The sequence below is a fragment of the Enhydra lutris genome, unplaced genomic scaffold (assembly GCF_002288905.1).
Source record: "Enhydra lutris kenyoni isolate GAN:26980312 unplaced genomic scaffold, ASM228890v2 scaffoldscaffold46, whole genome shotgun sequence".
Taxonomy (NCBI): domain Eukaryota; kingdom Metazoa; phylum Chordata; class Mammalia; order Carnivora; family Mustelidae; genus Enhydra; species Enhydra lutris.
The window spans coordinates 5201398-5215894 of record NW_019154130.1 but is presented as its reverse complement, the minus strand read 5'-3'; the positions used below and the strand labels follow the sequence as shown (position 1 = coordinate 5215894).

Below are 14497 nucleotides of genomic sequence, written 5' to 3'. Positions count from 1 at the left end.
TGACTAATAAGCTTTCCGGGGGAGGATCTTTATTAAGTAATAGGTTTGTATTTTTTACAGGTTTCAGTTAATTGCAGTTAGTGATCCTCCTGACGCTCGAACTGCACTGCCGGTGGGAGACACTCCAGCTGGGTCCCCAGGGGCTGGACAGCTGCCCCGCTCTCTAGCAGAACAAGGGGTCTCAGACCCGTGTGTACATTTGCTGCCCCCAATCTGGACCAGCCCCTCTCAAAGAAATGCTAGCTCCTTTTGGTGGGAAATTCATTTTGATTTTCGTATTTTCCTCTCCAGATAAAATTAAATCGAAAGCTATCCATAATATAAAGATAAGGGGGAAAACAAAACTTAACTTTTGTACTTCCTGCCAGGAGAAAACGTTCAGTTGCATTCAGACTACGCACAAGCTTACGGATCAGATGACCAAAAGGCTGGCGTGCGTTCAGCCAGGTTAATCTCTCCTTTTATTGTGCTACCCTTGATCTAGATCACCAATTAATCTCAGGGTAAAATCACCAAGATCACATGCAATTTCAGTGCGGGCTTTACTGTTAGAGCTTAGGTTATTAGAAAGCCCAGCTTCATCTTCCGATCATTCAGTGAAGACCTTGCCAGCGACAAAGTCCTCGCTCTCCCGTCTTCCAAATACATTCAGGCTTTCGAGAGCCCGTAATCCAAGCCCACAGGACCTCAGAGCTGTGCTGCGAACGTAGCTTAATTCAATCCGAAATTAAATGAGAAAACCTAACAGCTGAGAGCTGGACTGTTTAACATGTTAACAAAATTATAAAGATCTGAAAACTCAAAAATACAGTGAAAGGACTATAGAACATTATGAAAGTTCCCTAAAATACAACCACCTCGTGGGTTGTGTGAAACCATCTCCAAGGCTACAGCCTACTTGGGAGAGAAAATTTACTGGCTGCTTACCTAATGTTCCACCAAAACAACCCGCTCAACACCGCGAGTGTGCTAGATTAATAAAGGTTGCTATTTTTGATCGAAGGTGTCAAAATCCGTGAGATGAAACTTGCTGCCCTCAGAAAGTAGCATGCAACCAGACGGAGACAGGAATGATCCCTTCCATATGGACCCGGCTCTCCTCTTTAAAATTAGAATGTCACTGCCTTCGAGTGCAACTAACCATAGAAATGCAAAAGGCTATGTTGGAAAATAAATGGACTAGCCCCAGAGAAGAATTAGTTTTCCAGTTCTGGCAGGTTCAACATACCAGGGCGCTATTGTTTTCCTAGAAGACTTATTCCTAACATTCACAGGGGGCGGGACCTCCCTACTTCCTGGACTTCCTGGGTAATGATGTCAACAAGAAAGAAATATAGGTGTGACCAGTTCTGATAACTTGTCACCTGTCAGAATATGTTACTTTCTTAGGATCGTGACCTTGTAATTCCTGAGTACTCTGGGGAGAGGGAGGAACAGAAGGCAGGACAGGAACACCCAAACCAATCAACGTGTTAACTGCCTTTGTCCCTGTCTCCTAAAGGCAAGGGGCTTGTCACACTTGGTCCTACCGAATCAATGTCGGCTAGGGAGCCAGGGAAGCCATCCAGAAGCACTCAGTCCATATTTTCTTTTCAAAGATTTTATTTATTTATTTGACAGAGAGAAATCACAAGTAGGCAGAGAGAGAGGAAGGGAAGCAGGCTCCCTGCTGAGTGGACAGCCCAAGGCAGGGCTCCATTCCAGGACCCTGAGACCGTGACCTGAGCCGAAGGCAGAGGCTCTAACCCACTGAGCCCCCCAGGCGCCCCGCCCTCAGTCCATATTATCAGAACCAATCAGCTGTTGGTCAGCTGAGCGGTTTGGTTAAAGCCGTAAATCAGTAAACACACAAAATTTTAAAGATATATATCTGTCCACTTCTTCATTCAAGGCAAAGCTCTTTTCCTAGAGAAAGGGTCTACTAGCTCGAGTTCCAGAAATTCTTTTTCATCCAGACCACACCCTTTGATGTGGAGGGTTTAAGCACTGGCCATGCCAGACAAGTGCAGAATCCTGGAAATCCGTTTCCCCGCAGCCTGGTCCATCCTAAGTCACTAACAAGTCTGTCTCTAGGGCCTCGCTCTGTTAACTCTTCAAAGCACTCAACTCCACCTTCTCTCCCTGCCTTTTCATCTATGGCTCATCAGTTATCGCAGTATTTAATGAAATTAAGTTAATTACTGTAAGAAAACCAGAATAGAGGGGTGCCTGGGTGGCTCAGTGGGTTAAGCATCTGCCTTTGGCTCAGGTCATGATCTCAGGGTCCTGGGATCAAGCTCCGCATTGGGCTCTCTGCTCGGCGGGGAGCCTGCTTCCCCCTCTCTCTGCCTGCCTCTCTGCCTACTTGTGATCTCTGTGTGTCAAATAAATAAAATCTTAAAAAGAAAAGAAAAGAAAACCAGAATAGAAAGGTCCTCAACTCTCAATAAGCATACAGCCGCAGTGTGGGAGCAGAAATGTCCAGACAGCTGATCATGATCATGGGGGGGGCATCAATCACTATGTCCGATGGAGGGAAATGCCAATAACGGGGACGCTCTGGTTAAGTGAAGGGATTAATAGCTTCTACTGTAATTTTAAATCCAAATCACTCCTACCCTTCCCCAAAAGAAAGCCTATGAAAGACAGACCTAAGTTCTGGGGTTTTTTTGTGGGTTTCTTTGTGTTGTTATTTCTTAAGATTTTATGTGACAGGGAGAGAGAGAGAGGGAGAGAGAGCGCACACAAGCAGGGGGAGTGACAGACAGAGAGGGAGAAGCAGGCTCCTTGCTCAGCGGGAGCCTGATGGTACGGGATCTGCAGGGCTCCATCCCAGGACCCTGGGATCATGACCTGAGCCAAAGGCAGGCACTTAACCAACTGAGCCACCCAGGCGCCCTATAAATTCTGCTTTTCTTGTTAGCAGTTTCAGACCAGGGCAAACCACCAAAGCAATCATTCGTTTAGTAAGAGCTCAAGGGTTTTTTCCCTTTTCTCGATTTCTTTTTAACCACAATTTACAAGAAATGAATGTATGAGAATTTTCTAGGATAGTCTTTACGCAGGTGCAAATACAAAAATGCCTAACCAGGCAGAGCCTAGATTATGTGTATTAAGAATACATCATTTGACGATTTTTGCTTTTACACTTAAAATACATCATGATATAAACTTTCCAACACCTGAGTCAAGAATTCAGTTTAGTGGATAAAACTTACTCTCACATGACTAAAATTATTCATCTTCTCTTCAGTATGAGAAAATACTATTCTAATAGTGGGATTTTTTTTTTTTTTTTTAAGTCCAGGGGTAGAGAAAGGGATCAAAGAAGAATCAGTTACCCTGAAATTATTCTACTTAAATTTCATAACAAAAAAGACCTGCAATGTTATCTCCTGTAGGGAATTTGATGTTCTAACTAAAAACAAAAACAAAAAACAAAAAACAAAAAAAAAAACCCCAAAAAACTGCCTACTTAAGACTTAAAATATCAACTTAAAAAAATGATCGGGGCGCCTGGGTGGCTCAGTGGGTTAAAGCCTCTGCCTTCAGCTCAGGTCATGATCTCAGGGTCCTGGGATCCAGCCCCACATCAGGCTCTCTGCTCCGCAGGGCGCCTGCTTCCTCCTCTCTCTCTGCCTGCCTCTCTGCCTACTTGTGATCTCTGTCAAATAAATAAAAATCTTAAAAAAAAAAAAAAAAAATGATTAACAGATTTATGTTCAAAGAGGTTAATCACGGGGCGCCTGGGTGGCTCAGTGGGTTAAGCCGCTGCCTTCGGCTCAGGTCGTGATCTCAGAGTCCTGGGATCGAGCCCCGCATCGGGCTCTCTGCTCTCTAGGGGAGCCTGCTTCCTCCTCTCTCTCTGCCTGCTTCCTCCTCTCTCTCTGCCTGCTTGTGATCTCTCTGTCAAAAAAAAAAAAAAAAAAAAAAAATCTTCAAAGAGGTTAATCACAATATAATGTAGGATAGCAAAAAGAAAAGAAAGAAAGAGCACCTAATATCCAATAAGGGAATGGTCACATAAATTAGGACATATCCACATGATCAAGTATCAAGCAGCCATTAAACACACGGTCATGGGGACCTGGTGGCTCAGTCAGTTAAGTGTCTAACTTCGGCTCTGGCCATGGTCTCAGGGTCCTGGGATTACGTGTGCTCTCGCTCAAATAAAATCTTAAAAACAAAGCAAAACAAAACAACAACAACAAAAAAACAGTCATATAATATTCTGATAAAAAATAAGAAAATGAGGCCCCTGGCTGTCTCAGTTGGTAGAGCACGTAAGTCTTGACCTCAGGGTCATGAGTTCAAGCCCTACACTGGGTACTTAAAAAAACAATGAAAAAGAAAAAAGGGCATAAAAATAAGAAAATGCCCAGAGTATAACTTTAGGTTAAAACACACACATACCCCAAACAAAAAACTCTCTATACAGAATAATCCCAGTGGGAGAAAAGTAGGAAACAAAACAAAACCAAAAAACCCATATAAAATGTCAATAGTATTTCTCTCTGGGTGGTATTACACGTGATTATGTTTTTCTTCCTTATAATTTTCTGCATTTTAAAAATTTTCTGTAATAAACACAAAACACATTTTTAAAGATTTAATCACCTGGAATCAGAAACGTGAACGACTACATACTCAAGACAACTAAAATAAGCTCCCGTCTGCCGTACACCCCTGCGCTCTCCCGCGGGGTGTGTGAAAGCCCGCCCACCCGGAGGACACAGAGCCAGCGCTGTGAATACCAAGCAACTCCAGCTCCCGTGTGAAGCGGCAGTCCCCGTGGGCACTGGGAGCAGATGGCACACTTATCCCCTACAGAAGCACTTGCCACGGCGAGCCCCAGGGAAGCTGTCCCACGAAGTTCCACGAGCAAGTCTGGGAAACGCTGCGCGGTCTGGCCCTCTGGGGCTTCACCACACACCCGGGCAGTAAGGACCAAACAAAGCAAAGCAAAACCGAAACCTCTTAGCCCTGGTTTTCCAAACGGATTCACCATGGAACTCCTCTCCATGCAACCACCACGACGTGCACAGACTCGAGGACGGCCAAGGAAGTGCCACCCCGAAGCCAACAGCCGCAGCACCTTATGAAAACGGCCCCGGGGCCCCGGGCTGAGCAGCTTGCTCGTGGTTAATCCTCCTGCCGGACATTTAGGAAGGGTAACGGTGCCCAGGGTTTCCTAGCAACCCAAATCCCATCTTGAGCCAATAGGCTTAAGAACTGACCTTATATTTTTCATGAGGCTTTTTATAGCTTTTGCCTCCTCTTTACCATTTATTTCCGGAGGGTGTTACCGGCTCTGTTCGTTTTTCCCTATACCCTTCAAAAATCCGCCACTGACAGAGAAACCATATGACCAAATGTGTTCCTGTTTGAATTAGGTACAAAACAAGACTCCCAGGCCCTCCGAGGAGCCTGGTGTGAGCCCCCGAGTCGGTGATTTGGGCTGTCCCGAAGCGCTCTGGTATAAACCAGCTCTCAGCCTTCCAGCTGATCTCCCTGCTGTCTGGTCTTCTCCCCTCAAATCCACCCCCGCCTCCACCATCAGGGCTGCTGGAACCATCCATTTAAGTCCCAACTATGACCACAGCACTCCCGTGGCTCCCTCTGCCAAGAGGATCAAGCCACCTGGTCTCACAGGCCTCTCTGGCCTCTTCCCCGACCCTGACCTTCCAGCGCGGCTGGAATAGTCCTGTTGCGCACCCCTCTCCAGCCTTTTCCTCTGTCTGTGCCAGGTGTCTGCCCCCACGCCTGGAAGGCCTTCTCCCTCATTACCTGTTCACTCTCCCTCTGAGTCACAGCTCACGAGTCATCTCCTCCAGGAAACATTCTCTACGGATCCCCCCACCCCCACAAAGGCCCGTTGGGTCCCCTCCCACTAGTGTCCCATCACCACTGTTTCACCCACCCAATGTCTGGGAAGACTGACTTTTGCACGCTGCGCAATCCTAAAAGAGGAAAGTGAAGTGCCTTCGTGGCTTCCCATCCCCAAGGTGCTCCGTAAAGGCTGAGTAATGAGTGAACCGGCTCGGCGCAGCTGCGCTCACGCTAATGACAGCTGCGGTCTGATGGCAGGCGGCCATCCGCGCTCCCTCTGTCCCTCTGCCACCCCAGGCACCGGGCAACGGACAGGAATAGAACCTCGAGGTGCCACTCTTGGTGGCACCAGCTTTGGTGATAATGAAAGATCAGACTCGAAGGAAACATTAACCATGACACTGCTTGTACTACAACAAGCCAGTCCAATAGCTGCTTTTCACAGCAACTCCTCGGCAGAGTAATGAACAATATTCCTCATAATTCTGTGAGAAATGCTTTCTTTTGCAACACAATCTGTGACAACCCAGCCCCGTCCGCCTCCCTGCTCTCATCCTTTCCCTAGGAACCAACTCTACGAACAACTCTCCTGCCTTCCACCCCTCGGTAAGAGAGTTCTCCCTAATAATGACGGAATCTGAAAAACCCACACAGCAGAGGGGGAAACAAACCAACTCTCGTCTCGGCACGTTCAGAGTCCGTGATTACATACGTGAGCAGCGGCTGACACACAGCGCGTTTACAGAAAACCCTGCACTGCACATTGGGCATAATCCCCACAGCAACATTCTGCTACAAATACTGTGAAAAAGCCAAATACAGATCTTCCTTCATTGACAATGGAGTTATATCCTGATAAACCCATCATAAAAAATATTAAGTCATCCAAAGGGGCACGTGCACCTGAATGTTTATAGCAGCAATGTCCACGACAGCCAAACTATGGAAAGAACCTAGATGTCCATCAACAGATGAATGGATAAAGAAGATGTGGATACACACAATGGAATACTATGCAGCCATCAAAAGAAATGAAATCTTGCCATTTGCAATGACGTGGATGGAACTAGAGGGTATTATGCTTAGTGAAATAAGTCAATCAGAGAAAGACATTTATCATATGATCTCCCTGATATGAGGAAGTTGAGAGGCAACATGGGGGGTTTGGGGGGCAGGAAAAGAATAAATGAAGCAAGATGGGATCGGGAGGGAGACAAACCATAAGAGACTCTCAATGTCACAAAACAGACTGAGGGTTGCCAGTGGGAGGGGGGTAGGGAGAGGGTGGTTGCGTTATGGACAACGGGGAGGGTATGTGCTATGGTGAGTGCTGTGAAGTGTGTAAACCTGACGACTCACAGACCTGTACCCCTGGGGCTAATACATTATGTGTTAATAAAAAAATTTTTTAAATATATCACAAAGTCAAAAATGTATTTAATACGTCTAATCTAGCAAATACACCATACTTATCCTAGACCACCTTAATTGTGCTCAGAACGCTGACGTGAGCAAAACCACCTATGACAAAGCCTTTTTAAGATTTTATTATTTTTTAAATTTAAGTAAGCTCCACGCCCAACATGGGGCTTGAACTCACAACCCTGAGACCAAGAGTCGCATGCTCTACCGACTGACCCAAACAGGCACCCACACACGAGCCTGTTTTATAAGGAAGTGTTGGCGATCCCATGTAACTTCCTGACTACTGCGCTGAGAGTGACAGACAGAAGGCCGTGCAGGCGCGGTCAGCGTACTGGTAGTGGACCCCCGTGATCACGTGGCTGATGGGGGTGGGGCAGCCACTGCCCAGCATCACAGGAGAGGACGGGACAATGGATCGTGAGCCAGCAACAAGACAAACTCAAAATTCCAAGTACGGGGGCACCTGGGTGGCTCAGTGGGTTGAGCCTCTGCCTTCGGCTCAGGTCATGATCTCAGGGTCCTAGGTTCCGAGCCCCACATCGGGCTCTCTGCTGTGGGGAGCCTGCTTCCCCCTCTCTCTGCCTGCCTCTCTGCCTACTTGTGATCTGTCTGTCAAATTAATAAATAAAATCTTTAAAAAAAATTCCAATACGCTTCCTACCGAATGCATATCACTTTCATACCCTCGTCAAGTCCAGCAGTCGCCAGGCTGAGCCAGCGCGAGGCAGGGTTGTGTACAAACAACCGCGCTGACTTAGCTCGAGAGCACATCGGTTCTGCTTGACAGATGAGGCTCAAACAGTTCTGTCTGCTTCCAGGTTCCTCTTTCGACTGGTCTGATACGGTCGGTACAAACACTGTAACAGGATGCCCGCCTGCCCATAAAACACCAGCCTCGTTTCTCCCTGGGCTTCTCCCAGCCCGAAAGTTACTCCTGGTGGACTTTCAAACTTTTACATTCTTCCTGAAGGAAGCGGGCCCCAAACCCGTATGTCCGCTGGCCGCTCCCCAGCTCTAGAGCTGTATTTCCAGCTGCTGCCAGAGGCGACACGACCCGGTGCTCGAGCCCCGCACTCTCGGGCCGCAGGGTCTCAGGAAGCCCTTGCCCCTGACCCCCCCTTACTCGTGTCCACCTGCAGCCAGTTAGCTCCACTCACCGGGCAGCACCTACATGCCAAGGACACAAAGACACACAGGATGAAATGGAGCCCCCAGACCAGCCAGGGACATAAGGAAGTCAATGTGACAAAATGTGTGACGAGCGCCATGGAAGAGGCATACGAAGGAGCGAAGAGACGGTGCCATGCGTCTGTAACTGAGGAGGCAGGGGGAGCGCGTGGGGGGCAAAGCTGGTGAGGCAGGAATCCGGCCTTCCAGAGCCCCAGCTCCAACCCTGGCTTCTTCTTTCCTGAACTTCCACTTCCAAGCGGCCTTTCCCGAACCTTCCTGCACTCACCCCGCCCATACTCTACTGCCAAGCCAGCCTCCTGAAGTGCACGTCTGATCACAGCACTCTTGGGCTCCGCAAAGTCATGGAAACTCACTGCTACCAAACTACGGGCCTCCCACCCCCACCCCCCGCCGGCCCACCGCCCCCACCATCTCCCTGATGGCGGGAGACCTCATCTGGCAGAGGAGATGCAACTCACCACTTAGGAAGCCTGTCCCGTGCTTTCCTGCTGTCACTTCCTCCTGATCCCCCGTATTTCTCCCTCAGAACCCGACTTAGAGAAGTAAATACCTAACTCAAGACCCTGGCAGGGGTGGACGGGGCTGCCATGCCCGGGATGGAGCACAGAGGAGGCTTTCGCCGGGCTGACAGCGCCGACCCCCTACGCTGGCTGCCGGTACAGAGACGCCCCTTACGTTACTCTACGCCCGCGCAGAGGTGTTACTGGATCTGACCGTTTACCTTCTTAAATCTTACCCACCTATCGAAATCCATCTCTTGCACTAGGGAGCTAACTACTGGAGCCAGAGAACCTCTTCACTCGCCCTTCAATATCATCTACAATTCACATGGGACCCTTCTTCTTAGGCTTTTTAAAAAATTGTGATAAAATATAAAATATACCATTTTAGCCATTTTCAAGTGCCGCTTTTAGGTATGTCCACGCTGCTGGGCTGCCACCATCGTCGTCCATCGTCATCGCGCTTATCTTCTGGAACTCAAACTCCCCACCGCTCATTCTCTCTTGTGCTGTATCTGTGTACTCGGTTTCTTCCCCAAATTATAATACGGGGATTGTGATGCCCTACTCATGTTTCCATCTTTAAAATGCCTCCCATGCAGTAAGTGCCCCACAGCTGTGGAACTGAAGTGCGATCTTCTTGAAATGGCAGCAAGAATATGAAGCCTTTTCGTTTTAGCAGTAACAGCTGATAACAACTTCCTGAGAGCCCACTGTGCTGGGTGCCGTACTAAGCATCTTAAACACTCATTTCATCCACCCAACCAACCCGATAAAGTAGGTCACTGCTGCCATCCCTTTTATTTGCAATGCGGATACTCCACTTGGGAAGACAGTCCCTGCCCAAGGTCCGCAGCTAGTATTGAAAGTCAGTCCTGCACTATACCACACCCACAGTCCTTTCAATCTAGGCACAGGTAGGACAGAGCAATTACCTAAGTGATTTCACCTAAGCCAGCCAGTCTAAGAATTCTGAATCTTATTTGTTTTGTTTTTTTTATTTTTTTAAAAGAGGTTATTTATTTATTTGACAGAGAGAGACACAGAGAGAGAGGGAACATAAGCAGGGGGAGTGGGAGAGGGAGAAGCAGGCCTCCCGCCCAGCAGGGAGACCGATTCGGGGCTCATCCCAGGACCCTGGGATCATGACCTGAGCTGAAGGCAGACACTTAACGACTGAGCCACCCAGGCACCTCCTGAATCTCTCTCAAGAGGGCTAGCCTGTACAGATGCCCCCTCTGTGCCAAGTACTACCTTCACCTGCCATTCCACTGGGCCTCACAACACCCACATAGTTAATACCCTCACTTGACAGTGGAGGAACCAAGCACAGAGGGTTTAAGTAACTGAAAGATCATCACACAACTCTCAGCTATGCTGTTTCCATAAAACCTTTTTTTTTTTTTAGACTTTGTTTATTTGAGAGGGAGAGTGTACCCAAGTGGAGGGGAGGGGCAGAGAGAGAGGGAGAAGCAGGCTTCCCGCTGAGTGGGGGACCCTGGGATCACAACCTGAGCTGTAGGCAGACGCTTAACTGACTGAGACACCCAGGTGCCCCTCCACAAAATTGTAATGCCTCCTTTAAAAACACTGAATTTCAGAAAACAATCTCAGGCACAGTAATTTTTTACTCAAGAGTGAAAATAATAAGTCGATGGAAGAGAAGACTCAAATGTAAAAGTTGCAGCCTTTCCACACAATGACTGCACAACGTGAACAGAAACTCTAGTAGCAGATACTCCAAGAGTTTAAATCTTCACTTCCAAAAACCAGTCCCACCAGCGCTCGGTGTGTTGAGGAAACAGTCCCTGGGTTTAAAGCAAGGTCAGTACTTTTCAATGAGCCATTATGATTCACGCAGGAGCTTTGCAACCCCACACAAATCACACCAGAACACGCCTTAGGGAAACAGCTTCTCCCAGACCAGACTCTTTCCACAAAACAATCTGTTTTTCAGCCCCTCAGCGTTTCTGCATGTGGCATGTTCACTTGCCAAAGGAACACAGATCCTGGTTTTGAACCTTAGTTAGGTGGAATTATTAACGCCAACCAATCAACATTTCCTCAGAAGGCACACCGAGTGACCCAAGGAGGTGCGGTTTAGCTGCCTAATCCCCTAAACGACAGTTCCTTTTAAGGGAGTGCCCTGTAAGTCCAACTGGGTTAATGTGGACAGAGAGAGAAAGGCACATTCCACTGCCATGTAAAAATAACTTTAAATAAAAATAAAATGTGTGCATATGAAACGTCAGCCCACAGGAAAGGAAAGAGCAAAGATCACTGGGGATGGTATTACATTTAGGGAACTGCATAATGGACAGGAGGAACAGGAAAAGATAAACACAGGGACACTGGAAAGGAGACCGTCTATAGCTCCGACATGATTTTAATGTCTTGAGCTGTGCTAAAGTGCACACACCCCAATTAAAACAATGTAAGGGAAGTATAATGCCCAGCCGTGCTCAGACCTAACAGTGAATGCCTTCGAAACCCAGCCATGCTGCCAGTCGCCACAAAATATCCCCTCAGGCTTGAAGAAGTCTTACTCTACAATTTAAAACACTTCCTTCTGCCAATTAAAAAAAAAAAAAAAAAAAAGCCCTTGGTTCAGATTAAGAGATTGTACGCTTGAAAAAGGCCTGTTCCATTCACGGTCTCTTCCTAGACCTACTGGGATACATAACCATTTTGATGACAGAAAGGTAAGACGTTTCTTAAGCTACTGGCAAATAAAAATTTACTTAACATTCTTGAACTAAGACCCTATTAACTTGTCAGGATGATCTTCTATATTAATGGCTGTCAGCACCTTTCTAAAACAATGAATTAGCTGATTATTAGTGACTACAGTTACTCTTTATTGAGCACTAACTACATGCTGTGTTAACGTGCACTATCTCCCATAATCCCCACGTCAACTCTATTAGCCCTCTCCCAAAAGATGCTCAGAGAGATGGATTAACTTGCCTGAAATCACACAGCTGGGAAGTGGCCATGTCCAGCCTAGAATATTTGATTCCAAAGTCTGTAAATTCCCTTTGGTCAGGAGAGGACAGTTCACAGAGTATTTTCTTCTGTGTCTCACAACCACCCCGAAAAAAAAGCCAATAAGCCAATGCATAACGCTAATTCCTGAGTCAAAGTACCATGGCCAAAATTTTAGTTATTCATGTTATACCTGTTCCTTACAGGAACATGCCACATGTGACCACACGAACAGGATTTGCTAAGTGTGACCGTAGCTAGCTGAACTGCTTGGCTGACGTTTGGTCTTCTGGATCAGTTTCCTTGTTTTTAAAAGCACTACACCCCGAAGAAAAACTGCTGCTGCGTAAGTTAACTTGAATTATGTGATTATGAGGTCTGATCAAGTGCAGTTATTTATATAGGATATTCTGGTAGGATGGTTACCTCTACTTAAAAAAAAAAAAAGCCCATCAAAAATGTTCTGCTGGATTAATTTGCCTTTCCCTTTATATAATAATCTCCAGTTTCTTGAGTAGAGGAAACAAGTGATGCTCTCCCTAACAGCCTCGGAGTCAGGAGAATTACTCGACTCCCTCCACAATCTTCCCTCCGCTACAAGGCCGTTTATTTCTATTACGGTAGAATATAATCAATCTAACTACACCAATATAAATACAGTATTCTGTCCTTACTGAAACAGAAGAGTCCCACAGCAAAATAACTTGTAGGTGGTATTACACATTACAAAAACATACCTGTCATTTTATTATTAAACTAGAAAGATGCCTGCTGACATACAAAAAAAGGTCTCCCAGGAACTGAAAAGCAGAGAAACTAGGCAAAGACTTTACTTCTTTAGAGACATGAAACTCTTTCAGTCAAGAAAAATGGATTTTGTCACTTATTATTCTCTAAAATGGAAAGTGCCACATGGAGACCATAAATGAGGGAAACTGCATCTCGGAGCAATGTTCTATGTGCCAAGTTACAAAGCCCATGAATACAAGGGGTGTATTAATGGAGAGACTGATACCATCTTACTACAGTGGCCTCTCTGTAGCTCAGGACAATAATCTGTTGAGGGTTTTCCAGTGATTTTGAATGTGCAACCTCCATACAAGCCTCCTTTTAAGGAAGCTGGCTCAGTGCTGAACAATCCCTCTTCGGAAAGAAAGCCAAAAGCCCCCACTCAGGCTTCTGGGTGAGAGGCTCAGCCCTGTAGGCGTGGGAAGGCTCAGACTTTGTAGACAAAGAAGGAGGAGTGGTAAATGGGCTGGGGAGAGCTGGAATCAGCCTGTGTCCACCTGCCTGGACGAGAGCCCCAGACCCACAGGATGGGACATTCAGAGAAAGAGTCCAAAAGGGCTGGGAAAAGGAGAGACACACATTGCAAATCCAAGCGTGAAGCCAGTTGCCCTGGAGAGCAAACCACGCCGCAAGAGATGCAGTGAGATAACCAGAAACAGGGTGGCATATGCCTTTCGGAGGCTGGGAAGGACCTCCACTACTGAAGAGGCGGGGATTGGCTGTCAGCCCCCCAACCCCTGGTTTATCTTCTCCCAAAAAAATAGCTCCAGGAACTCTCATGGGCCCCAGCAGGGTAACACACTGGGGCAAAGCCACCACACTAGATTCCCATATTCACTTCTTTCACAGGAAGGGGCAACTTTATGGAGAAAGGGATTCCTGCTCCCAACCACCAGACCAAGGAGAACCACCTAGGACGGCTCTGCTAGGGCCACTTCCAAATGAAGGCGGACCCCATACGAACCCTCCAACACTCGGGAACTCTTAGATACCCGGACCCCTCAAATCTTAACCTAGCTAAGACCATGGCCTCGTGCCTCCCACAACCTCAGAGACCCTTCCCAATCCTAAAGTCCATCTCAGAACTACTGTCCAGACTCAGCTACAGAGCCTCAGCCCCCTCAAACCCATCCTGGAAATGGCAAGCCGGCTAGTCCGCTCACCCCCTGAAAACCTATTCACAGACCCCAGTTCCTGCTGCAGTCCGCCTGTACCTCTCAACCCTCTCGTCAAACCCCCGAACCCCTCCCCAGACCTAGTCCTCGGCCCCCTCCCTCCAGTCTCAGTCACCCCTTAGTCCTCCACGACAGTCCCCTCTACCTTCTATAACCCAGTCTCATCCCCCTAATTCCCTCCTCATCCCACCAGACTCAGCCACGGCCCCCTGAGTGCCCAAATGCCCGCTGCCGACTCTCCCAGCCTCGGCGCCTCAAAGCCTCGCCCCGAACCCGGTCAGCCCTCGAGCCCCGTCTCAGGACGCTTTCCCCCGCTCGGCCCCAGCTCCGTCCCCTCACCCCGACCCCGTCTCCAGCCCTCCCATTCCTCGTCGCAGACCCTTCGACCCAACTTGAGGCACTGCGATCGCCCCCCCCCCTCGGGCCACCTCCAGCCCGCCGCGGGCCCCCGACCCCGCACGCCCCTCCTTGAGGCGCCGCCGCCGCGCGCCCCTGCCCAGCTCACCTCCTCCATCTTCTGCACCATCTCCGTCAGCTGTCCCTCGTCCTCCAGCAGCTCGTTGAGCTGCATCAGCGACAGCCCGGCAAACCGGGCTTCGCTCCCAGCGCCCGCCATCCCCGCGT

At 48.1% G+C, this 14497-nt stretch overlaps 1 protein-coding gene across 1 annotated transcript in view; it reads right to left on the bottom strand.

The window, feature by feature from the left end:
* LOC111156552 (VPS37B, ESCRT-I subunit) overlaps window positions 1-14497 on the bottom strand; it is a 25695-nt gene extending 11198 nt beyond the window's left edge. Inside the window, exon 1 of the mRNA XM_022517527.1 lies at window positions 14379-14497. Within this exon, the coding sequence (XP_022373235.1) occupies window positions 14379-14489 (111 nt within the window). The 5' untranslated portion in view covers window positions 14490-14497. The remainder of the gene's footprint in view (window positions 1-14378) is intronic.